The 26,608-nt window shown below is 39.1% G+C and overlaps 1 protein-coding gene across 1 annotated transcript in view; it reads left to right on the top strand.

Moving 5' to 3' along the window:
• The window catches only part of usp43b (ubiquitin specific peptidase 43b), a 63,905-nt gene extending 47,357 nt beyond the window's left edge, over positions 1–16,548 (top strand). Inside the window, exons 8-15 of the mRNA XM_027003396.2 lie at positions 3,404–3,515; positions 6,881–6,984; positions 8,835–8,912; positions 9,858–9,987; positions 11,101–11,446; positions 11,979–12,137; positions 12,763–12,933; positions 13,288–16,548. Of these exons, the coding sequence (XP_026859197.2) occupies positions 3,404–3,515; positions 6,881–6,984; positions 8,835–8,912; positions 9,858–9,987; positions 11,101–11,446; positions 11,979–12,137; positions 12,763–12,933; positions 13,288–14,411 (2,224 nt within the window). The 3' untranslated portion in view covers positions 14,412–16,548. The remainder of the gene's footprint in view (positions 1–3,403; positions 3,516–6,880; positions 6,985–8,834; positions 8,913–9,857; positions 9,988–11,100; positions 11,447–11,978; positions 12,138–12,762; positions 12,934–13,287) is intronic.
• Positions 16,549–26,608: the final 10,060 nt, after the last annotated feature.

The raw sequence follows: 26,608 nt of genomic DNA, 5'->3' as shown, positions 1-26,608 counted from the left end.
TGAAAATAACTGCAGCCCATAAATGAAGCGTCTGGGAGTCAGGTGGCCATTTTTCATTTTTAGTGATATCATTATCTGCCTACCCCCCCCCCCCCCCCCCCCCCCCCACTCTCAGATATGTCTGCTACTAGCAAACCAAACATGACCCAGAGTGATGCCAAGTGGTATTTTCAAGCAGGCAACGTAAAAAGATGTCGACAATGGCAGGGGGAGGGGGGAGTGGCATGGTGGCATGGTTATTAGTCTTTATGGCGTGATTATCTGATCTGTTGGCCTCAGCCCTCCCCACCCCACAAACTCTTCCCGAGCTCACACAGTGGGAGGGACATGTCTTTCGGAAGTAATTGAGTGCGAGGTAGGGGAGGGATGGAGAGACTTGGAGGATTTCATGGCTTGTTTTGGGTTGTTACCGCTGCGACTGTTCCTCTAACATGAAATGTGTCTTTTTGGAGGGCTTGGCCATTTTCCTGCTCTTCTACACACAACCCTGGTCTGCTCTGCTGGGGGCCTTCTACATTCCATGCCTTATGAGCAGGGCCCTAGTACATTCACTGGAAAAATTCATATACTTTATGTACATTGTTTACAAACAGTGAACATGACTTACCCTGTACACAGTCTTCCCCATCCCGTCGGCTATGCCAAATGAAAAAGAAAACAGGATAAAACAACAAGAAGCAAAGATTTATGCACATTTATGCATGTTATAAATATTTACATGTTCGATACCCACTTATGCCTCAGACACTATTTGTTTGGCCATGTCAGTCATCTAGATAGTTAGGAAAAGGATTCCAGGTATCCAAAAAAAAAAAAAAAATGTCTATTCCATAATAGAAATGTCTTGTCAGTTTGTTATGGAAGAAACATATGATTGAAAGCAATAGGAGCTAAAATGCTGGTTTCACTGAGTGTTTTCCTGATATCCTCCAATAAATGAAACCCTACATTTCATGGCATTTATTAAATAACCCTTGCCTTACTAGCTAGGACAGTAGCTTAGCCTCACCATGCTGGCCTGCCATGCTAAGCTAATCGACTTATTAATAGATCTTAATGACTGAGTGGTAAGCTCTGAACATCAGGAGATGGAGTTAGGCTTCATTCTCTCTCACTGAGATGAAAACACTTATCCTTGTTTTGACTCAGCTCTCGCCGTGTCAGAATTAGTTGATAGGCAGTGTCAAAGTGTGTGTGTACAGTGATGTTTGTAATTTCAGTGATTTTTTTTTTTTTTTTTTTTTCCTTTTGCAAAACCAAGAATGTCCATGTTTATTCCATTTAAATCCACATCAGAAATCAAAAGGAGTATTTATGCAGGTCAAAAATGCATAACATTACATTTCAACTTTTAGGAAATCCCCTGCATAGTATCCTCCTTTGACTCGTCTCCATAGCAATAAACTTGAAAGCTAGCAATAATGAAAACAAAACAGGAGCAGACTTCACCACAGGAGGCAAAACATTGTGAGATTTTAGACATGGTTTCAAGAAGAGAAAATCCAAACCCAAATCCGTATAGGTTTGGTAGTGCTGGGCACAAAGGCATTATGACACCAGCTAAATATCTGGATAAATTGGTTGTAGTTTACATGTACTCTGGTTCACTAGTTAAAGGCAACCCTTTATTTTGCAGACCCTGTGTGACACATGAACACAACGGTATAACAATGCTGTATTAAGTACATAAGAAGCTAAGAGTATGGTGAATATAGCACAAAGAATACCAGCACACATTAGCAGAATGGGAAACAGGGTCTAAGTTTGGCCAGCCCATAAACTGTATCTTATCCAGAGGTCAGTAAGCCCAGGTGTGGGTCATAGGCAGTTGTTTTCCTTTTACAGTTGGTGATGATTGGAAAGTAAAGAGTTAGCAACTCTCTTCCAGAGTGGTTTCAGAAGCTTATTTTTAGGTAGGCTGTATCATTGCAGACCTGACTTTATCTTGTTGCTCTTGAGAGCACACCCGGAAATGTCAGATGTCATATTTGCTGTCTAATTTACTGCGAATATTGTATGTGCTACTGGAGCCTCTTGTGGTCGCAGTCTATAAAATCAGCTTGTCTTCATTATACAGTTCATCCTCTATAAAGTGTCTTCCTTCAAACTGAGGGCTTGTTTTGTGGTCCATGCAGATGTGCTACTTGCTGCAGTACTTACATATTGTACAGTAGCCATGTGCACAGATGTAATTTATGCTGAGGACATGCCCTCACGACTTTCTGAACATGTACTATGAAATATTTTAGCGAACAGGTTGGTGCTGATACCTGTCCAGTGTGAAAAATCAGAATGCTTGTGCCTAGGCTATATTTTTTGTCATATGATAAGATAATAAACTCATCACAACTGACATTTTATGATCTGAAACAAATTATGCTCAAAATAAATAGAAGAAAATTGTACTACAACACTATTAAACCATAGTGCTGATACTTGTGTTTTTCAATGCCAGTAGGCTTTATGCGACTATAAAATGTTTTTTTAACTTCTTCCTTTCAGTCCCAGTGCTTCTTTCTTTTTAGTGAACGCACATGCCCGAGGACGTGTGTGCGTGTGCGTGCATGCGTGCGTGCGACCAGCTAATGCAGAAAGTCTTAGGTTTTTGAGGCTCAGGATGGAAGGAGCATCTCTTTACCTAAGAGCCATGAGTATTTCTTCTCCCCAATTCAGAGCATCACACACCAACGTACTCGGACAGAAAAAGAGTAAGAGAGAGGGGAGAGTGAGCATGGAAATGTTGAGATAAGGACAGGGAGGGAGGGCACTACTGATGCAGTCCTGGGAAAGCCTTCTTTGTACCTAGGGCAAAGTCAGAATCCAAACAACCAAAGGAATATTAAAGCCCCTAACACCAAAAGCAGCCTGCACCGAACACAGAAGCTGACGGGATCAGCCATGTTTCCTGTGAGGTAGAACCACAGGGCTGCTTTTGGCTCTGACTCCACAGCAAAATCCCAGAACTATTAACTGAGTCCCCCCCACCATACCCCCGCCCTTTCACATTTAATTTGCTTTTTGTGCTGTTTTTTGTTTGTTTGTTTGTTTGTATTTTTAACTGGGCCCATGTGTGGCACAGAGTCCAGGTATATAGTTGACTTAAATGCTCATGTTGCTGAGCATGGAAGGAGGTGTCTTTTGTGGACCCAGGCAAGCCTGTAGCCAGGCTGGGTGTTTTCGGTGGTGTGGTTCCCCTCTCTCTGTCTCCTTCACACACACACACACACACACACACACACACATGTACATGCTGACATGCTCTCGCACAACCCAGAGTCACTTGCAATCATGCACAATCATTTCTATTCACGCTTGCTCTCACATGTGTGTGCGCACACACACACACACACACACACATACACACTGTTCCTGCCACAAACGGTAACCTTCTTTTCCTTCATAGGTTTGGTCCTCCGTTCCTGATGCGAGAGGACCTGTCGGTGTCATGGGACCAGCTGCAGCAGAGTATCCTCAGCAAGCTCTACTACCTAATGGTCAACGGAGCACAACCGCAGGTAGGAACTACCACCTCTCCCTCTTCTGCTCAAATCTGGCCACCCTTAAGCATCTCCATCCAGCCGCTGCCACACTGACCACTAGCATTCTGTGGCCAAAGCACGACTGAGCAGCCCTCTCTGTTCTGACACGTCCAGCTGTGCATCTGTGTCAAACAAATCACATTCCTAGACCGCCATACATACAGCGCACTAACTCCCTCATTACCTTACACCACACGACTGCTGGCACACTGCTAATCACTCTGATGAGGTGCGTGCCAATTAGCATGTCACCCACAAAAGCTGGAGGGACTCGTTAATGGCATCAGTGGTGCATTCTGCTGGAGGCAGTCAGGTAGATTGGTTTATTATGAAAGGGCACGGCTGGAGAGAACCAGAAAGTGGGAAATACAGAAAGAAAACAAAAGAATAGAGTGAAAGAGTATTGGGGACAAGCAAAGAGTTCTCAAACCAGAGAGGCACAAAATAAAATGTGGCATAGTCAGTTTTCCGAGGAAGAAGACAGGCCAAATAAAGCAACAGAGAGGTTGGGAAAGACAAAGAATGTATGTGAGGTTGAGGAAGAAACAAAGAGAGGACATGAGAAAGACAGGAAGTGGGGGAGAATAGGAGACAATCCGTCTGAATTCATCTCCTGCAAGGATAGACTCCATTCATTATACCGTGGCAGCATTCCGCCTGTTGCCTGTCCCACCCCCCAGTGGGCTATTTGATTAAATCTCACTCTATTTAATCAATGTGGGTAGCCATGTGCTGCTCTACAGAGAGCCTGCCTCTCCCTCATTTCATCTCTCTTCTCCTCCTGCTCAGAGGACAGGCTATGCAGTCAGTATCAGTCCCCTGCTGCCACTGTTCTTACTGCCCTCTTCCACGATTAGGGCTCTCACTCTCTCATGCCTTCCCCACTCACAGGTCAGCAGACAGGCTGGACTATGGTAACATATCTCCATCTTTTTTGGGGGGCATGTAGGTCTTATCTTTTTTCTTGTTTTCTTTATCTCTCTAGTTCTATAGATTTTAGAATATGGGGTGTGTGTGTGTGGTTGTATGTGGCTGTGAGAAAAAGAGACATTGAGTGGCTATCCCAAGTATTCTCTCAGAGGTAATTACATAGACAAAAGGAGAGTCAACTAAGCAGTGTGCTCTGTTTGGCAGTTGGCCTCGTCTATAAATCAATTAATTTACATAGTATAACCCAGCCTTGTTACTAAAGCCTTTTATAGGCTGGGGCACAACAATTAACCCCACATAATGAACCTGGGATCAGAGAGATGTACTCTAAAGTACATGATGGCTAGCATTTTGTTGTTAGTTTGGTATGCTCTGTTAAAAAGCATTCTTATCACACAAAATCACTGTCCATATGCAATAGAAGAGTTTTTGAGCATTTCTCAAAACTGTAGTTGAGGTTAATGTTTATTGCCTGTAAAAGTAATGGATTTCTTAAAGTAGGCCTATAGCTATCTACAATATTGAATAATTTGCTTTGAGTGTGTGATGTCCACCTTTCTCTGATAGAGAATGAGAAATTTGTTGATTGAAGAAGTGTCTAACATGTTTTAGATGCTCTTGACTCTTGCCTAAAGCATTCCTGTGAGAATCCTGTTCATAACTAAAACTATGAAAACATCTAGAGGCATTAAGATCTCCAGTCAGCCTTGATGATTAGAGGCTGACTTGAGTTAGGTGTGTTAAAGAAGTCCCAACCTGATTCCATCCTTGAGACCTGTTGCACTGCAAAGGAATGTGAGCCTGCTCTGGACGTAGTTAACTGCTGTTGAAGAATTTGTTAATCTGGAGTGGGACCATTAAAATAGGGTTAGTGCCAAACTCTGGAGGAGGATGACGGTCTAGGTGCAAGATTGGGAATTCCATCCATTGCTTTCTTCATTACATCTCAGATGTTCTCTGTGCCATATTCCATTCATTAGTTACTGTCTGCCCTCTGCTGGGTGCTTTAAAGAATATACGATCCACTAGTGTTTATGGTCCCAGCTCAGAGCTCATTATCAGTATGATGACCACCAAAATCTTAATGCAAATTACTAGGATTTCATGTCTGTCTCATCACCAATCTTATCCTCTAAAGGCGATGTAGTCTTCTCAGACATTCTGATGACTGTCGGTACGTATGCAGCATGGTAATGCTACCCAACTGCTTCCGTCCACATGTCGGTAGCTTTGCTGAGGCAATATTGCTCACATCTCTGCAATCAGTTTTGAGACATCAGAGCTATAGAAAATCCCACAGAAATAGTCCCCATTTCCCTTCTGACTGTACCGTTTCAGAACCCTCTTGTCTATTTTTGCTGTCTATTTTTCACTCTCTCCCTGCAAGACTCCTTGTTTCTGTTCCTCTTGGTGCCGCGCCAGCAAAATTTCAGATTTCATATTGAAAAAGAAGAAAATTCCATTTAATTTTTGGTTGAAACAGCATTTCCATTTCAGAATGCACAAGGACAGAAATGTTAGAATTCTTAAACTTTAAATTCTAATCCAGAACACAACTTTTAAGATTTAAAAAATGCATTCATTGTAAAAAATTAAGCAGAGATTATGTTCTGATCAAAATTAACCCATATAAGGAGTGAATCTGCATGGCTAAATGGCTCAGCGTGATGCACTGGGAGACATTTCCAGTTAGAACTTTCTTTAGCTCTGTATACAGAAAGACAAAGAGCAAAGATGAGAGTAGTCTTTTACCTGTTTACATAGTTGTTATTTTGCTCCTGTTAAGTAGAGATCACTCCTTACTAAATATTGACCTTAACTCTTCTGCTGACAAACCTGATCCTAGATCTACAAGAAAAGACAACCTTTTACAGAGTTTAGCTTGATGTCAATGCTGAGCTGACTTAAACTAGTTTTTTTGTATGAGCATGAATTTCACTCAGTGCAATAGTGCCGCTTAGTGGCTAAAGACTAAAGGATATAAACACATTTTACACTTTAGAAACATATTAGAGCCTGCCAGAGGACTTGATGAGAAACTTTTCTTGATGAAATTATTAATTATTCATGCAGAAATAGAATGCATATCACCAAAATGAAGCTTTAATCATTTGTGTTGATGAACTTAAAAATCACAAGGTTCTTTGTAAAAATGCTAAATTGTATTTGGTACCTTGTGGATTAGTCAGAGATTCACAATCAGTAATTAAAGAAAGAGCATTAAAAATGGCATCTTTCGTCAGCTCCTGTAATTATACTGGCATATCCCATGTTGAGTTAATACTTGGAGTGAGAAATTAACGCAGTCTATATTTTTGTCCAGTTGGGTTTACATAAACACAGTAAGTGTTTTTTTACATTGAGTATTTCGCCGTATAGTTAATTCTGGCTGTGGATTTATTTCATTGCAGAATTCCAGAGTGCTGTTCAGGATCCGGGTGGTTGGGGGATCAATGTCCTGCAGCTATCTGAGTTCTCAGGACAGACAACCTCTTCACCATCCTGCAGTAGACAGGTGAGTGTGGGAGAGTGTGTGCAAGCTTGTGTGGCTGCGGTTTTAATGGTTTGTCTCATTTTAGTTAATAACATTTAGCATTTCATAAAATTGCTAAAATGCATATTAATGCCTATTATTAAAAAACCTATTATTAGTCATTTGTATTATCAGGAAGGACAAGTTGAAAGGGTCTTCTGAATAACAAGAAGTTTTTAAGTCCTCAGGCAGATGAAGGCGACTTGCCATTCAAACTTTTTTTCATGTGCGAGAATGTCTATAAGGATGCTCATATACAGTACACAGCATAAATAAATACATCTGGACATAAAAATCTATTTCTAAATTATCACCATTACAATTTATGGAAGTATGAGGAAGATATGTAATTAATAGTTGTAAAATGAATTAGCTAGCTTTGCTTAAATCATTGTCTGTCTGTAAAGTGTCCTTGAATCTGAGAAAGGTGCTATATAAATGTAAATAATAATAATAATAGTAATAGTAATAATAATAATTGTTTGCAAACATGACCCTTAATTAAATTCAACAAATGAGTAGCCTACTAGTACTTAGTATGTCATCTGTTCTTGGCATGAAGTGTATAAGCTCATGATTGTCATGTCTGTCCTGTTCAAAACCTAAAGGATGACCTCCTTGAGTGCTTTGATGATTCATGGAGTGCAGCTGAACTCTTCAGAATTCCCATCAGGTGCTCAGTAGGATTGTGGGCAGGTGACATACTTGGCCCCTACAGCACTTTTACCTTGTTCTTCCTTAAGAATGCAACAGTGACCTTGGAAGAATTGTTTGAGGTCAATGTCATGTTGCAAGAGTGCTCTACGTCCCAGGGTGTGTAGAGAAGGCAGCATCTTTCAAGATTATGCAGTACATCTGGGAAATTATAATGTCATGGATGAAGTACAATTTCCCAAACCTTTAGAAATCATTTATCTCCCATATAAGAACTTTACCATCACCATACTTCAATATGGGGACCATGCACTTTTCAACATACTCTTTCCCCTTGAAACACTGTACTGTACTGGGAATTTGTGATTAGAATTTTATGATATATACTCAAAGGACAGTATGTTAGTTGTGTGCACACACACATGCGCACATGTGAATGAGAGATATTTATTGGCTGATATTTAAAGGATAAGTGGTCTTTTACTAGGCATAGAAAACCAGTGCTGTGTATGTATAACGGTTCTTCAGGAATTAAATCCCTTAGCATTTAGCAAAATGCACAGGTCTGACCTGGAACACCTTGGGGCTTATTCCCTTTAAGGTCTACATTGTCAAATCTGTCTTGCAAGGTCTTAATGAATTTCTTTACTTTCTTGAGAGAGTATGTTCTAATTTAATTACTTACAAGTAAAGGCTCTGAGAGAGATCACCCTGAGATCTTGAACTGAACATCTCCACTATACCAACCATTAATGAATGGTACAGTGTTTCCACCTGGACAGAAGCCTTGTAGGATGATATATTGGTTTGTCATGGGAGCTAATGCATCTCCATGTTGTTAACGTTTATTTAAGTAGAGTCTTTTCAAGGCTTGCATTGTTCTCTGATAGGACTGGGGGAGAAGAGCAAGGCTGCATGTCTGCACAAGAAGCTGACCAGCCTTGGTTTGTTACACTTTAATTACTTTGTCTAAGAAGCCAAAAATGCACCCTTGGACTGAAAAGAGGAGCTGAAGTTTTTCAATGGTTGTTATCTTAGGAAAGCACCGATATCAATCCAAAAGCAAAATACTGACCCGATATCATCAGGGAGGTGCAGATTTACTTCCATTTATAGTTTGTTAGTAAATGGTAATAAAATGCTCTGAGATAAAAGGTGTCTGTTTTGTGTTTCCTCAGAGCTCTGAAGCTTTGTGGCACAGGTGGGCCTCCCCATGTGAAGCTGATCGTTGAGTGGGAACACAGAATAAAAGATTGGTGAGTCAAACTATTATCATTAATCAGTTTAAAGGAGCAATAAGTGATTCTATAAAGAGTGATTCTTCACATTATGAAACCATTACACTGACCTCTACTGGCCTGGATGTTTCAGAAATTCTGTACTAAATCTGTTTTATACATGACCAGCTCCAAATGGGGGGGACCTGGTTCATTTGAGGACTACAAAGTAAAATGATTCATCTCATGTTAGCTACACTTTAAAGAAAAAATGTAAATAAATAAATGTTCACTGTCATAAATATTGTTTATTGCACCAAAAAGTGGCATCACAGAGCCGACCTCCCCTAACTACATACCAGATTACAACTCCCAACTTCCCATGCATCGCTTCACAAGATCCTCATCACTGGACTATTGAATTCACCTGCTGCTCATCACTCTATTTAAGATTACCATTGCCAGTCACTCTTTGCAAAGTATTGTCATTCTCTCGGTGTCTACATACTGAACGGTTTTCATCTATTTGCTTTTATTCTCATTGCCAGGCTGTTTTGTTTCATCCTGTTTTTTTGCCTTTGCCTGCTCCCTGTGATTTTGTCTGCTTGTCTCTTGTGCCTGTCTGGTTTTGAGCTAATGTTTAATGTTATCTGGATTTTTTGTCTTGTGCTCTCTGGTTCTGACCCTCCTTCTATTATTTACTCGGGATTATGGATTACTCCACCGAGAATAAAAAACCTCACGAGGTCTGTGAGGGTCTGACTTGTTCTATCATGACACAGGTGGTAAAAATGACTTATTGCTCCTTTAGGACATAGGCACAGAAATTGTTACACACAAACCAGCCTACGCAGCCTGCTTCAGTGTTTGTTTCTTGGCTTCTTCAGCTGTCTTGTGTTTTAGACAACAATCCACTGAAAACACCAATTAGAAACCTCCCCTAGCGCAGTGCGAGTTTGAATGTGTGTGTGTATGTGTGTGTAGTCTGTTTGGTAACATTCAGGAGGAGGTGGTGAAGGACTCGGAGAGTGTGCGTACCCAGCAGCAGCAACATGTTCAGCAGCACAGCTGCACCCTCGACGAGTGCTTTCAGCTTTACACGAAAGAGGAGCAGGTAACACATACAGCTGTACATACACAGCCTGAAACGTCTCTGTGTATGTCCATCTCCCACTGAATGAAACAGCCTCCGACTGTCCTCATGCTGATAAACTTCACACTCCATGATTATCTGCCTTTTTCCTATAATAGAACAATGGGGATGTTCTAATTCTGTTTAAGAAAGCAAGAAGTTATTGTCCCTTCTCTGTATTGAAAGCTGGAAAAAGGAAAAAAAACAGTAAAACAAAAAGTCAGAAGATAAATATATTACCTCTAATGTTATACAGATTTGTCACTCTGTTCAATGAGTGGATACATAATTTAAACCTGTTTATTTATTGTATTGTGGAGTATAAACTATTTGAGAAAATGGTTTGGCTAGCTAAATAAATTTACAATAAGCTTTACAATATACTCATAAGCCTAATACAAAGCTATATAGGACTGTTATGTAATAACACATTAGTCGAATAAAACTGCAGTATATTTTGAAATATAAAAAACAGAAAAATAAGCAAAAAAAAGGTGCCCAACAAGTATAGGCCAAAATAAGTCTTTGGTCTTTTAATACACTTAGAATGCAGTATATGTGCAATACAAGTTCTAGTCAAAGATTAGGTCTAGAGTTTTGGTTAGAACCTTAGCTCAGAAATTAAGACTTTTAGGCAAATAGATAGACTTAACATGTACTTTATTTTATTACACTGCTTAATTAGTCTAGTCTAAAGTTCTGTTGCTGTTTTTTGCTTGCAATTTATTCTTTCTTGCATCCTAAAGTAGATTGCAGAGACGTGTAAAGTGCCTGCTCCCTCTGCGGCATAAACACATGTAAAGCTCTGAATATTTATGCATGTACTATTCAGCTGGTAAGATATGTAGCCTAATATTATTTCATGGTTGGAGGGACTGTGGGAAGGCAGAGAGTCACTTCCATTAAAAACTGAATAAAATGGCACTAATTTTACCACAGTTGTAAGTGGAAAAGAGTTTAAGAGGCCCAGAATCCTTGTAGGTACAGTAATATCTGCTTCTGGCACACGTAACCCTACAGAATGAAACTAATTCCATCCATTCATTCCTCTGTAAAGATTAGAGCCCTCATATGATATTCACACTTTGCCTTCAGCTGGCTCCTGACGACGCATGGAAATGTCCTCACTGCAAGCAGCTCCAGCAGGGTATGCTCCAAATGAGCCTGTGGACACTCCCTGACATCCTCATCCTCCATCTCAAGCGCTTCCGACAGGTGGGTGAGCGGCGGAACAAGCTGTCCACGCTGGTCCGGTTCCCTCTCACAGGCCTAGATATGGCACCCCACATGGTCAAGAGGAGCAACTGTGCCCGTCTACCTTCAGGCTGGAAACAGCAAACCCATCAAAGCGCAGAAGCAAGCCAGCATGCCCAGGACTTTCTCTATGATCTGTATGCCGTGTGCAACCATCATGGAGGGATGCATGGAGGTCACTATACAGGTATGCGACCCCATAATAAATGACAGCCAGAGATTGGGTTGTTTTATGCATTGTTGTGCAGGACTCCATGCTGGGTCAGAACTAGACCTTCTGTTGTGTAATATTTAAGGGTCATGATGACACTAATGACAAGCATTTAAAATTGAGAGCATCACAATATAATAACATCCCAGCCAGTATTTGTAATGGCGTTATCTACAAATTTGAAAGTGTGCAAGTTCTGAACTACACTCTCCAGGCACTTTATTAGAAACATATAAAACTACATTCATTAGCAACTTGTATCTACACTCAAAGTTCACTTTGAGGTATACATATCTTGCTCTTTCTCTCAAGCAGTTATGCATTCCCCTAAACTTTGATTTCTTGCATGTGTATCATTGTGTTAGACTGTATCATGACTGATACATAAGGACTCAGCATTCTTGTGATTGCGAGAGTGAATGTGCATTCTTTGAAATGCTATATGTGTGAGTAGCATGCCAGCAGGTACATACACTGTACAGGTCAAATTATATCCATGAATTAACAGCATATTGCAGGAACTCAGTGGATGGCCAATGGTATGGCTATGATGACAGCAGTGTAGAGCCTGTGCCTGAAGGGGAAGTGTGTACCCGTGGGGCTTACATCCTCTTCTACCAGAGACGCAACAGCATCCCTGCATGGTCAGCTGGATGCTGTCTCCGAGGTCAGCTTTTATTTCTGTACACATTAGAATTCATGCATTAGAATCCCACTCCTTTTCTCAATACCCTTCATTAATGGAAAGCCTTCCATTTACACTCGCACCCACATACATTATATTGTGTTTTAGTTTAGTTTGTGTTTAGATATAGACTATTGGTTTATGAAACTTGAGTGTGGTGATTATAGTTCATCATAGTGGAACCATCTACATATTATGTTTCATTTAAATTGTGGAACATCAGTAATATTTTTATCCACCATGTTTCTAGCCTCTCTGCACAGCCTTCATCAATATTGTCTATCCTAAATCACACAAATTAATTTGAGACCTGTGGAAAGGGAGGAGATGCAATTACTTAGAAAAATATCCCTAGAGGCAGAATTCGAGTCATTATGAATGAATCTTCAAATATAAAAACTAAAATATGTATACTAAACAGAGCTGATAGATGGCACTCCTGTCACAGACTGAAGATAAACACTAGTTAATTGCTTGAACTGCTACAGTTGACAGTGTGGTAATGACTGATGTTCACTATATTTGTTTCTAATTGTTATTGCCAGCATATCTATTTGAAAAGAACTGACAGAGTCATTAAACAGTGACATGGTTTGACTTCCTGCAGGCTCTACGAGCCCCTCCAGATCTAATCACTGGCTCATTCGTCTGACATCTCTGACAGAAGAGCGCCAAACCTCTAGCCCAGCAACTAAGACCTCCAGTTATTCCTCAGCACCAGAGCCCCAGACACCAACCTCCCCTGCACTCCCTGCACAGCTCACTAAAGCTAATACTGGTGAGTTATCCATTTGTTTCAGTTCTCAAGAGGTGGTCTCATGCCATCGAGAGTGTTAGTTAAATCCAGTGTTTTATTCATTTGTTTGTCCTTTTTATTAAATAGTGTAACATATGTTTTAATATAATTAATATCAGTGAATTTATATTTATGTTTGGTTTTGATACTTCTTGTCTGATGGGGCCAGTACTTGTAAAAACTACAAAAATAAACATTTTTCGCAAAACAGTAAATGACTTTCAGACCAATGACTATAATTGTCAAATTAACTGAACAAAATATAAGGTTGCACATTTGGGATGTATAATATAATTTTGTGCACACCCATTTCTTCCTTTGTTCTTCACATCCTAGATGGAAGAGGTACACAGGCCCGTAGTGTAAGCATGCGTTCTCCCACAAAAAGCAAGGAGAATCTGAGCAAAGTGCTTCCTCTGCGCTGGTCTTTTGGTTCCAAAGACCAAAAAAAACCTACATCTATCCCCCATACTTCACCAGCTCAGCCTGGAGAACTGGTAAAGTACCTGGAATCTGGTCGGCGACCACGGTGCACTAAGGAGCCCATTGTGAGCTTGGTAGCTAGCCCTGCTCAAGTCACCACGCAGCACCATGAAGGAGATTCACTCAGCTCCCCTAGTGGCAGCAGTAGCTTTAGTGGAGTGGAGCGAGGAAGCTGTCATGGGCCAGACTCACCCAAAGTGCCTGAAGGCCAAAGCAGAGGCCCAGCTAATACTTATGCTAAAGGACAAGATCAAGGCTCGCTAACCAGAAGGAGCTTGAAGAGGACAAGGCCTGAACAGCATGGGAAGAATCAGAATGGATTGTCCAAGCATGGTGCCTGTACCGGCCACAAACCAGGAGGTAGTGCTTCTAACTCTTTACCTCCTTCCAGAGACTCCACATTAAAGAGGCTCTGGAGGCAACCAGCTGGAGCTTCCAAGATTCTGGATAATCAAACCCGGTCAGAGGGGGTGAGTGGATGCAAGAGTGATGAAACTCGGAGCTCAGGTGGTGTCCTCTCCTTTCTAAAGACAGGCTCTATTAAGAAAGACAACCAGTCAAAAGATGGTACTGCTGGGGAGATGGGCCAAGGCAAAACTTCAACCAATAAGAGCCTATCAAAGCTCTCTTTATCCAGTGGCATGCTGAATGGAGTGGTAGCAGAAGAGAAGAAAGCCAATGGTGTCCAAAAGAGCAACAATGGGCGAAACAACAGCAAGGCAATGGTCAATGGAAGAGGCAGCCTTAATGGTTCGGCTCGTGTAGCTGATATAAAGCGAGCGCATAGCTCTTCCAATATTCAGTGTAGGCTGGATCTGAGTCTGAGGAGAACTGTGTCTCTCCAGCGCAGTGGCCCACTGGTGCCAACCCACAAAGAGCTCACAGCAGATAAACCCTCCTATGCTACATTGCAGAGGTCTAGATACAGCACCACCTCACTAGGCAGGCAGAAGCATGTCCCTGAATCCTGCTTCTGATGTCCCTGAATCCTGCTTCTGATGTGCAGGTATCTGAGGGAAGTATGTATGTCTGTATATTTGTTTTGAACTAACTTGAGTCAGCACAGAGGAACATATGCGAAGACAACACTACATTTATGGTGCCATGACGTTTATGTTTCATCCAAATCTGGGAACATATCCCACATAGAATAAAAGCATGTGAAAAGCTACCAAACCCAAATCCGAACTAATTTTATTAGTGGCCACAGATATGATCCAAGTTCCAGGTCGTGTTTTTCACTAAAAAGCAAGCGAGTGTAATTTAGATTATGCTCCTGCCTACCGAAACATCCCGAAAATGCAGTTTTAATTAGACGCAAACTCTTTTACAGATGTATATTGTGAGACACATTCATGAAAATCTTGTTTCATGTTTTAGAATATATGAGTTATGCTAATCTGTGCACTTTTGTCCGGATATATTATTTGCTTCCTTGAATTACGCTTCCAGTATCCAGCACATTTGCTCCATCAAAAATAAGCCTAACCACATTCCTATTGTGTGAAACATTTTAAATTTGCTAGCAGCATGTTTTTTAATTTGGAAATGTCCAGCCTGTCAGATGGTGTGAAACATGGAGACCCCTAGAGATATTACCTACCCAATTAAACAGATGTCATGCTCTGTTTACCCAGTCACATGGTGGTAATGCTGCAGGACGAAATGTGAACTTGCTACAGATAGATGGAGCAGATCTTACTTAAGCCAGAAACTGGAGTCAGCATCTTTCATCAAAACTGGGGAGATCTCAGTTGTGACATTTGTTTCTGTAAGTGCCTTTTTATAGTGATACTCGAAAGAGCATTAGTTTCAAAACTAATGCATTATTGTTTTCTACATTCACACATACACAGATATATTCTAAAGGGCATGTACAATCACTGGCACAGTGGTGCATCATTAACTTAGGATCCATGCTCACTGGTCTTTATTATACAGACCACATATAGGACGCAATATGCGCTTACTAAATAATGCATGCATTGCACAGTGTACATGACATTATAGTGTACTTACATCACCTCTTTTGTTCAGGTACGATCAAAACATTTGTGCAGTACATGGGAAATGCTCTTGGTCACCAAATCAACCTATATGCTTATGCTGTACAAAATCTATGAGAATTTAAACTTTCCTAAAGATATTGGGACACAGTACATGGTTCTTCCACATTGCTTTAAACTTGCTAGCAATGATCTGTGTGATTTGAGGCAGTTTAAAACAGCTGTTTTGAAATTAATCATTACAGTAACCAAAATGTAAAAACTGAATTAAAAAAATTAAAAACTCTGTGTTTATATTTAGGGAATATAATATTGCTAGAGGAAAAAATAAGGGTTTTTTGTTTTACAGCCCATTTATGAGCCCACATTCTGGTCTTCTCATTCTTATGGCCAGTAATGAGATTATTTTGTATATATCCAGAGATTCCTGAGAGACAGTGAGTCAAACAGCATAGTGTACATTAGCATCAGTCATATCTGCCCTGATAGGCCATCTATGTGTAGTTACAAACCCAATATTTGTTGTCATGGTGAGTGGCCTTGACAAAAGTGCTGTAAAATGTATTTAACCAACCAGCTGATCCAGCAATCCATCTTGGTGGAACATCTAAAACAAATCATGCCTGTGATGTTTAGTAAGCCTTCAGTTATTGTTTTAAAGCCCATTGAATGATTTAAATGCTTCTTCAAATAATTTACATGTTTAAATTGAAAATTCACATTATTCATAGCTTGTCAGAGAAAGTCTTTGTGCTTGGACATAATTGCAGTAGATAAGTGGGAGTCTATTGCTTATAGTGGGTTTTGTAACAAGTGAGTTATCTAACCCTGTGAACTGTAAGTGTCTGAAACAAACTTCTTGCAGTGTCTAAAGACATAAAATCAGAAGTAAACACTACTAATGTACATTTTAATGGCATGAAATTGCATTGTTTACAAATGTACAATCTAGGTGTTAATTTAACAATCTGATTTGTTGTGTACTGTCCTGTCCTGTATTTGTGATACATCCACACAAGGGCTGCACAGTATGTTACTTGTTTATTTTTATTTCAGTATTGGTCTTTGTAATACTACTACTACTACTACTACTACTACTACGACAATAAGATACTATACTACTATTACTACTACTAATAATAATAATAATAATAATAATAATAATAATACAGCAGGTCTTAAAATGTAAATGAGCTCTTGAACAAATCATAAACATCTGTGATTTGTTGTGAGCATGTTGACTTCAGTTATTCCAGTTGAGTTTTTGGTGGGTGTTAATGAATCACAACTGTCTCATGAGCCAACATAATAATAATAATAATAATAATAATAATAATAATAATAAAGTGATGCAGGCCAGTCTTTAACCATATCACATCGTGTTCTACAGTGTGTATTATATTATTGAAATTCATATTGCAGTTAAAATATAAAGCAGTACAATTGCAATATAGTATGTTTTCCATATCATGCAGCACTGATTCACATTCACCAAACTCCTCAGTCAAATAATTTAGTTCTAGCTGTGGGCAAAAAATCTTCATGTTTTTCACTGTGCATCAGTAATTTCTTTTTTTTTATTTATTTTTTTAGAACTCACTAAGCTTTCTTGCAGTACCATAATAAGAGTTTGTTGATAAGGGATAAAAGTTGGGGATGTGTTTTTATGCAAAGTTTTGTAATGAACCTTTTTAACTAAATTGTAATTAGTGTAAATGTAATTGTACAATTTGTAATTAATTGTATTGCTCAGATACTGATGAGATGGCAAAGCCTTGAAAGAAAGGGTGAAACACAATTATAATTGAAACACTGAAACCTTATATATGTTTCTACTGTCAATTTATATAACACATTGTATTGCATTTTATTTTTAATATAGCAGATTTAGCACACCCTTTGTCATGACTCAGTATGTTCTATTTCTAAATTGGACTAGGCTAATCATGGTGCTAATTTTAAAGTGCAGACTAAGTGGACTAATATTTTTCTCATTGTGTGAATATGTGGTTGGTCATTTGAATACTGAAGTCAGTCCAAGTGTTTTCCCCACCTTTGATGTGATTATAATAAGGCCTACCCTGAAGGAAAACCTTTGGATTTAGCTACTCGGTTAAACTGTGGACATGGGTTCACATTAATTGTTTGCTTTAATAATACCCTATACTTTTGTTTTATTTTTGACAATTCTAGTTTCAAACATGAATTTGTTCAGTTAAACATGTGATCTGGTGTAGAATATTCAATAGCAGAGTATATTTAATAGCTCAGTTCTTATTTTTCTGTGGCAAGAGTATGTCCTTCATGTCCTTCTGGCCAGACAGTAAAACAAAAGATATATTTTTCTGTCTCAGCATCAATTGTTCAATCTATATTGATCATCAGTGTTCTTTTATTTTATATAACAAAAGGAAGTTTGATTTATCCAAACATATTACACTAAGTTTATTAGGTTAGGCTGTAACTACTTTTAACATCTTTGGCAAGAGGGAAAAAATCTTTGGCAAGAGGGAAAGGTAAGCTACATGTAAACTATTGTAGTTGTTATCATTGTCAGAGAGCAATGGTCATTCAGATGCTTTTTATCTTACAGATAAAAGCAATACTCATTTTTTATCACTGCATGGAAGAACAAATTAATTAATGGAATCTCTGCATTAAATTTCACTTAATCATTTGCTCCAGGCTTGACAGGGACAGGTAGCATTTAAAGCCATCAACCGAGAACATTGTCCTGACTCCTCATATGAATCAATGATGAACTGTAAATATTCCTACAAGTGTTAGCTTAGCTTTTTTCCCAATGTCTAATATCAACATTCACATTTCACTTTTGTGATCGTTCCAGCTTCAAATGTAAGTTGAAATATTTACCACCCTATGAATATTTTTTCTTAGAAGCAGTCATCTTGCAAAGCTCACACAGACTCCTCAAACCATGCAGTGATTAATTATTTGGAAGTTTTATAAATCATGGTTTGCTTAGTTAGGATAGACTTGAGTGTACAACACGGGAAAAGGCCTGTCACAATGATTTAAATATAGAAATGGTCATATTTAATGTATATTGAAATGGAGGGAAGGTTCACCTATGTTACCAAATTCTTTTAACACATTATATCCTTAATTAATGTACATCTGCAGCGTGGTATCAGCTTGGTCCCATTCAGGGACTGCTGCTTTATCCAAGGTCTAGCCAATGTCCTCAACCCCAACCAACAAAACAACCCTGAAAGCTCCCAACACCCTGACTTTCCCACAGCTCTGCCATCAGGTTAGTGATAAAGTTGTAATCAAAGCAGATAATTTATACTGCAACAGCAGGAGTGCTCAAGCAAGTTACATTAAGCCCTGTTTTGTTTGCCAGAGCTGTTGGAGACCATCAGCTGAATTAGCTGAACCTCAGAGAGAGTGATGGTAACACACACCACTTCTCCCTTTAAAGCAGCAAGTTATTCAGTCATTTGTGAAAAAACATCTCCTGCCTTGGTAATTAATAGAAGTGGCGCATAATTAGTCTTGATAGCCTATGTGTTTCATGCCACAGTTCTTACTCATTTCCAATTCAAGTCAGTACTGTAACCAATAACAAAACACTGATACTTCATGTTTTCACTGCATGACAGCCAATCAAGCAAGGATATCTGTGACACTGTGCCTATGCACCTTTTTACACATGAGGATTATGGCAGCAATAGGCAACAGCGATGTATTCGCAGTGTATTAACAATGTATTTACATCAGCCTGAGTTGAGACATGAAGACTTACAGTATGGATCCCCTCTCATCTGCCAAGTAATTAATAGCTCATTAACAAAGTTAGCACAATGCCACCTAGTTCTTCTAATCATGTTTTATTATAATTCTTCTAATAATTTTAATAATAATTCTCATGTTTCTATTTTTAATATAAGTCAAAGGGAGTTGTCACAGCCTGTGGAGCAATGCAGTAGATATGCTTTTTACTGTATATAAAAGTACTATGTAGTGGTATTAACACTTTAATAAATTATCAATCATAATTTATAGGAATAATCATAATAGGGGCACCTATTCCCCTGATTAAAGGGGAAAATTAATTCATTGTAATTAATTTATTAATGATTCAGTCTCAACTCATAAATGTCAAAAATTCTCATATACCTAAAATTAGAATACCATTCTTGACTCACAAGCATTATAACTAAAGTATGTTTATTGAATAAACGGAGAAGATGCATAAAAATCATTGATTAATATTCTGCTGATGACCAGAGGTAGTGAATTCACTAAAATCGCTATAGTACAACAAAAGTAACAAACAGTGTAACCGAAACAAATTAACCCAAACTAAATTTGTGGTGGACTGAGGAGCCTGCATAGAAGATAAGGGGAAGGAGTTAACTCGGGCTCTGCTATGTCAAACTGTGTTGATGGCTCGACCCTGCATGAGCGATGTAGTCAAGTGGCTGGCGAGGTAGGCCTTTCAGAAGCAGGAGTCTTGGTATTAGTGGTTATGTGATCTTTCCTTGCTTTTGATTATGATTCATTACCAGCTGCACAATGAAACTTCAGTCTCAGCTAATACAACCAAGCGAGTCTGCTGAATAATATTCCTGAATAATAAGCCAGGGCCAAAAGTGCAGGATGATTCAATTCTAGGATGTGTTTTACATCTGCATTTGGAGAACTGTATAGAAATAATAGCCATTTATTCAGACAGTTTGTCATTTCAGAGAACAATGTATAATCGGGCACATAATTAACTGGCAATAATTATTTATTGGATTAAGTACAAACCTATATATAAAACATTCAGAAGTTAGGATTTTTGTTATAATTAAACATCAGGACTACTAGTTTATATACAATATTTTCTATAAAAGCAAAGTATATAGAGTAATGTTAATGCGCAGTTCATGCCCACAGTTTTGAACATTAATTTACTGCGCAAGTACAATGTGGTGCCATATATTCTTTAGTGCCTTATTCCCTTTTTATGTGTACATATAAGTAATGCCTTTTGATAACTTCCCTTTTTCTGTACTGTGGGTCATTTGCATAAAAAGGAAGGGATGTTGAGTCTCATACACACACACACACACACACACACACACACACTTAATCTGAACAGGAAGGCTAGGATCCAATTGCAAGTATTTACTGAAGTAGGCAAACTCAGTCAGAGCCAGAAAACAGTCAAAATACAGAGTAAAGCAGTCCACGAGGGCAAACAAGTCCAAAGGTCAAAATCAAAACAGCACAGACAGAAAACAATGTTCATCATTCTGTAGAAAATTGAGGCACAACTACACACTGAACTAACCTTAAGCCTAGCCTTAAACACTGTTTAATTTAAACACTGTTAATGATGTAACAAGTACAACCGGTGTGGAACACAGTTCAGTATACTGGTGACAGTGACCTCTGCAGTTGAAGATGGAAATCACCACAGAGGACATGACAGTAAGTTAAGCATGCAATGCTTAGCCCAAAATGTCTGTATTTTATAAGACATTAAAACACATCATATTTGTATTGGTAGTACATATAGTACAGATTTGCAGATAAAACACAAAGACTATGACTCGGATGTTTTGTTTATATTCAAGCTTCTCATTTGCATTTTGAGCTAAATTAATTTTACAGCAATGAAAAATAAATATTTATGTAACTGTCCTGAAAAAATAAAATATTTTAGCCTTATCTAACCTCCCAAATTTAAAAACCTTCCCAGCAACAGAACACATTACTGTAACTTGAATGATGGAAAAGTGATCAAATTTAAATTATCCTAGATCTTACATTGAAACTTATTGGGTGTATTATTATTGTTGACTGAAAATAGCTTCTTCTGTCATTCAGCCAAATAACATAGTATAAAGGTGTTTCTCATTCTAAACGATAAATAGATTTTTTTTATACACATTGTCCTCTGTTAGGAAAACCTGCACAACTTCATAAATTCCTGGAGGCATGAGTCAAGAGCTTCATTTAATGTTCATTTCAGACATCACAAACTGACTTTGACCACAGCATGGTTGTTGGTGCCAGACAATTTCATTTTAGTAAATCAGAAATTAATGACCTTTTGGAATTTCTACACCGAACAATCTAGAATTTACATATAGTAGTGCAAAGAAGAAGAAAAAAAGTATAATACAGCTAGCAACTATTCTGCAAGCAGAATTGCCTTGTTCAGAACGGTCAATTTGGCCCAACCTGGCAGGAAGGCTATGGTAACTCAATGTCTTTGTAACAGTGGTGAACATAAAAGTATTTAGGCAAAAACATGCAACATGTCAAATCTCGTGGAGGCTCTATGCAAAGTGGCAAAAATGAACTGCTGCTTGAAGGTCCCATTGAGAATAATGTATAGAAATGGGTTGATACAGTTTTTGGTGTACCCTGTGCCAATCGCAATGTTATAAGCTTAGAGGCAGGCAAAGCTTGGTCACTGCATGCCAGGTGGGGCTACTGCATGATGTAATATAGGGCCCAGCAGATGAAGGAAAACAAGACAGATGTCACCCCCTGTTACGGAGACGGACGCCTGACTGGAACATAGTGGCCATATTGATAGCCATGTTCTTGAGGACCTGGAAGAAGATCATGCAGATGACTATCAGTGGCAGGGCAAAAGGCAGCACAAACTGATAAAGCATGTAGGCGTGTGCAGGTGGAACAGGGAGCAGCAGGGCACAGCCCATAGAGCCATCTCACTGGGGTATGAGGCCTGTGTCAATCCACACAGACAAGGTGGAGAGTGATGACCGCATCTAGACCAGTCTGGCCAGGGAGACGGCCATTGGAGGGTGCGCATGTGTTGAAGTGGATGGGTTGGACCATTGCTAAGTATGTTCAGAGTGATCATGGTCAGAACCTATGCCCAAAACCTTTTCTTGATCATTTTGACTATGCAGTTTCCAATGATGTCCATGATGTACGTGACTCCATATAGGCTTGACATGAAAACGTAGTCAACTGTTCTCTTTCGGAAGTACAAGAGGAGCTTAAGAGGTGAGACTTGTTCGTCAGTCATCAGTGAGCCTGAGTTACCACCCTCCCTCACTCCCTTTACCAGTCTCACAATCACCTCTATTCCAGTGAATTGCTTGTATCCAGTTTTCTCACGTCCGTGAATTATCCGTTAACGACAGGGAACGAAGCTTCAGAATGTGTCCATGAAGCGGGAAACATAAATCGCACAATAATAATATGTTAAGGTTACTTTTTACTGACCGTGTTATACAGTTATTTAATGTAGATAGCTATCGTTAAATGTGCCATAGGATGGAAAGCTGTATTTGAATAAAAAATCTGTACTTGTGAACCACAAATGCAAATCCCGCATAAGCAAAACGGTCGTAAAAGGGTCGATTTCTAAACTGTTAGGCAAGTCTTGACTGATTTGCATACACCAGCCCACGTCCTACCCTACACACAGCTGAAACTTCTCGAAATTTAAGCGGTTCTTCAGGTAGTGAGAACAAAATTATGCTCGTTCATTCGTTAAGTGGCTGCCACTGACAGCGGCTAATATCGGCTGACAAAAGTGGGTTCTTGGGCCGATCGCAGTAGGTTATTCAGTGTTTTACTATAATTAAGAAACCAGTCCACGAAGCAAAGTTAGCCGTAGAGCTGCGTTCGGCAGCTTCTCGTCGCAGTGCAAAGAGATGCCCAGTAAAGGACACACAACTGCACTACCTTTAGACCATTTACATAAACAACTGACTGAAAGAACGGTTATCTCGCCTGTATTATTGGCGTTTTAATTACATAGATAAGTGACAAATTGTGCTTTGTTCAATATAGCGGGATCGCTAGCAGCTGTCTTAAAGTAGGTCAAATGAGCTGTGTAACCTGTTTTATAACTAAGGCAGTCTCTGCCGCCCCGGGGAACCTCTAGTGCTGACAAGTGATCCCATTATTTTGGAGCTGAAATTCGGTTTGTTGGGATGATTAAATCATGACACTATTCTTGCCTTTCTGCGATCGTTTAAAAGTGTTCTTACATCACAAAGTTGTTCTTTGTCACATTTATTTGGTTTTGTTAACAAATTAATAGTGGAGTACTTAATGGGATTATACTGGTTACACCGTTTCTGAGAAGAAAATGTGAGGTTTCATAAATTAAATGAATGCTAAGCTTACACTAATAGAGATAATTGCCTTGAATTAATAAAATAATTACTGTATGTCCAGACATAAAAGGAAAATGCCCTAGACATGCATATGTGTGATTACGCAAGAAGACATGTGTACGAGACGGTCAAACAGAGTGACGGCTGAGATGGAAAAACACAAAAGCAGAAGTGGTGCAAGGCGAGAAAAACTATAAGTCCTGTCTGTTGCAAAGTTTATGCTTTAGATCTCACTCGCACTGCGTTGTGAAGTGACATCTCCAGAGCTCTGCATTAATAAAAGGCCGCAGGGTAACGCACTGGTTCCTGTCTCTTCTTTCCTGCATCAACGGACACGACAAAAACTAATTCTAAAAATCAGGTTACTTAGTGTCTAAACATAATCATCCAGTGTGTGCACATTAGATTTATTCAGCTTTTTTTCCACTAGTAAGGGAAATGACGGCAGATAAAACAATCATGTCCATGAACTGCCTTATTTTTCTTGTTTTTACTTATTGTGACTTAGGTGTGAGAGATGATGGATTGAATGTGTAACACCTTTGGGGATCACTTTAGGGATCAAATATAGCCCTAGCCTTTAGCAGGATTACAAACTAATTCTGATCACTGTAGCTCACTTCATGGACATTATTTGAAGGTGTTACTGATGGACACTACATTGATTCACTCTAAATCAATTAGCAAATGAGCAGATGCAGAATAAAGTCTGTCCTCACAGAATCATGCCTGTATCAGAAATAATCCAGTGTAGTTACCAAGGTACAGGCTCCAAAGTAGAAAAGTAGCATAGTAGTGTCAAAAGCAGAACTCATAAACCCTGTATGTATGAATGTCATTGATGCACAGGCTTTTGACAAATTTGTGCAGATTAATAATTCCATCTTTTTTTTCTTTAACATTGACTTTCACATTTAAGGGAAGATAGATGCACTAAAGAAGGTCCAGAGGATGTTAAGTCTACTAGAGAATGCTCTTATTTCCAGAGGCTGTGAAGAATGGAAAGAAGACTAGAGCAGAAGCAGACAGCACAGAACACCACAATACCTGGGTCCCTTGTGGCAGGACACGGAGGTCCTTGAATCAATAGGTGAGGCCATGATGCCACTGCTAACATTTACTGGTGGTCTGTCTGGGGAATTATGTGGGCAACTTGAGCTGTGTCTGCTGAAGACAAACATTCTAGCAGCTGATGCCTGCTCACCTGCTCAAAGCCAAAACTGCACTTTGTAGAGAGAAAATATGAGAAACCTATTATAGAACATCACGTGGACTGCTGCTCAGTCTCTTTCTTGAATTCAAGATCTAAGGTAGTCAATCTAAATGCTGAAAACTTTAACTACATCAGGGCAAGAAAATGAATGGTAAGGTAAAAATCCTTTAAAATTTTGATTAATTTTGATATTAAACATTTAAGCATACCTCAACTAGATGTAGATGTATTCAATTGTGTGTCTTTTGTGCACAAACATTACTGTACATTTTCTGTCTCCTTTTCTCTTCATTTTCTAGGAAACAGTATGTGTAACACAAAGTTCATAAGAGTTTGACCTGTATTAGAAAATCCATCAGGTCAAATTAGGCACAATGATCAGGAAGTATTGTCTTGTGCCTGTCTGCATGGATGAAAGACTTTCTGCTCCCCCAGGGGATTTTAGTGTCAAGCTCTTAAGCATTCATCCTTAAAACCAAACAAATAGGATGACTTGTCCGAAAATCTGAGATTTTACAGATGGTTGAGATGTCTCTTTGTGTAAATATATAACTTGAGAGGAAAACTGGGTGGGGGTCAGGGAGAATCATGTAAAAGATGGTAATCTGATGCACGCACTATACATTTTTGGTTCATGTATGTAAGAGCCAAAAACAAAAGATAGGAAAGGACAGGATAGAGCAATGAGGCATATTGTTTTTTGGTATTGCTTTGTAAGCCTAATATTGACACTAATGCTGGAAATATTTTGTTTTAAATTTTATGTAAAGAAAATCTTTATTGGCTGTTTGTCTAAGAGCCTTACAGTTTGCATAGTACTTTGCAGTTGCATTGAAACAATATCAGTGTTGTTTTTTGTTTTGCTTTGTTTTTCACTTTGTACAATAGTAAGTATAGAGTTGAACAGATTTTGTAATAATTTTGTTGTTTTCTTTAAGGACATATTACAATGATTCTTTATTTACTTAGGAAAGAACCTCACTGTCCACAAACAGCAGTGCCACATCCTCCTGATGCCCCTGCCAGAAGCCCTCATGTCCTTGGCTATGTCTTGCTATCCTGAAATGAATATCACAAACCACAGTGAAGAAAAGACAGAAGTGGAGTCCAATGCTCACACTGAACAAGATTAACTTAACACTGAGAATGTGGACACAGCTCTCATCCTACATCACCAGTCCCAGCATCCCCTGCTCCTGGGGTACGTTGTCATTTGCCTTCTTCAGATCAACAAAACACATTTACATTTAGCTGGTGCATTTATCCAGAGAAACTTACAATTATGATTGAATACCACTTGAGGGTTAAGGGCCTTGCTCAGGGGGCACGATCATAGGGCCCAACAATGGCAGGGCTTGAACTGGCAACTTTTCAATTCCAAGTCAAGTACCATAACCCCTGGGCTACCACTGCATTTATACTGAAGTGGCAAACTCCCATACCCCCTCACATCTCTAGTTAAAGAACTGGTCCATCATTCCATGGCCAGGACAGAATCTGCATTGTTACTCTTGAGTCTAAGGGTTGACAACTGGACAGTGTCTCCATTCCAATAGCCTGGCATAGACTTTCCTATGGAAATCGCACATCATCTAATATACTATGCATACCTTATCCATATCAATCCTACTGTTAAATTATCATTTAATTAACTGTCCTGTGCTGTTTAAAAACTCAGTAGAAATACTCAAAACATCTAAAGCTAGCATGGGAATCCAGAGCAGATGGTGTTTTTCACCACTGTAAGATAGAAGACAACATTCCCGTAAGGATGAAAATATTTCAACAAAACTTTATATCATACATAATACTTTGCTTAGCGCAGCGCGGTT

Source organism: Electrophorus electricus, chromosome 1, assembly GCF_013358815.1.
Source record: "Electrophorus electricus isolate fEleEle1 chromosome 1, fEleEle1.pri, whole genome shotgun sequence".
Taxonomy (NCBI): domain Eukaryota; kingdom Metazoa; phylum Chordata; class Actinopteri; order Gymnotiformes; family Gymnotidae; genus Electrophorus; species Electrophorus electricus.
The sequence above is the reverse complement of the archived record's forward strand: the minus strand, read 5'-3'. Positions and strand labels throughout refer to the sequence as shown.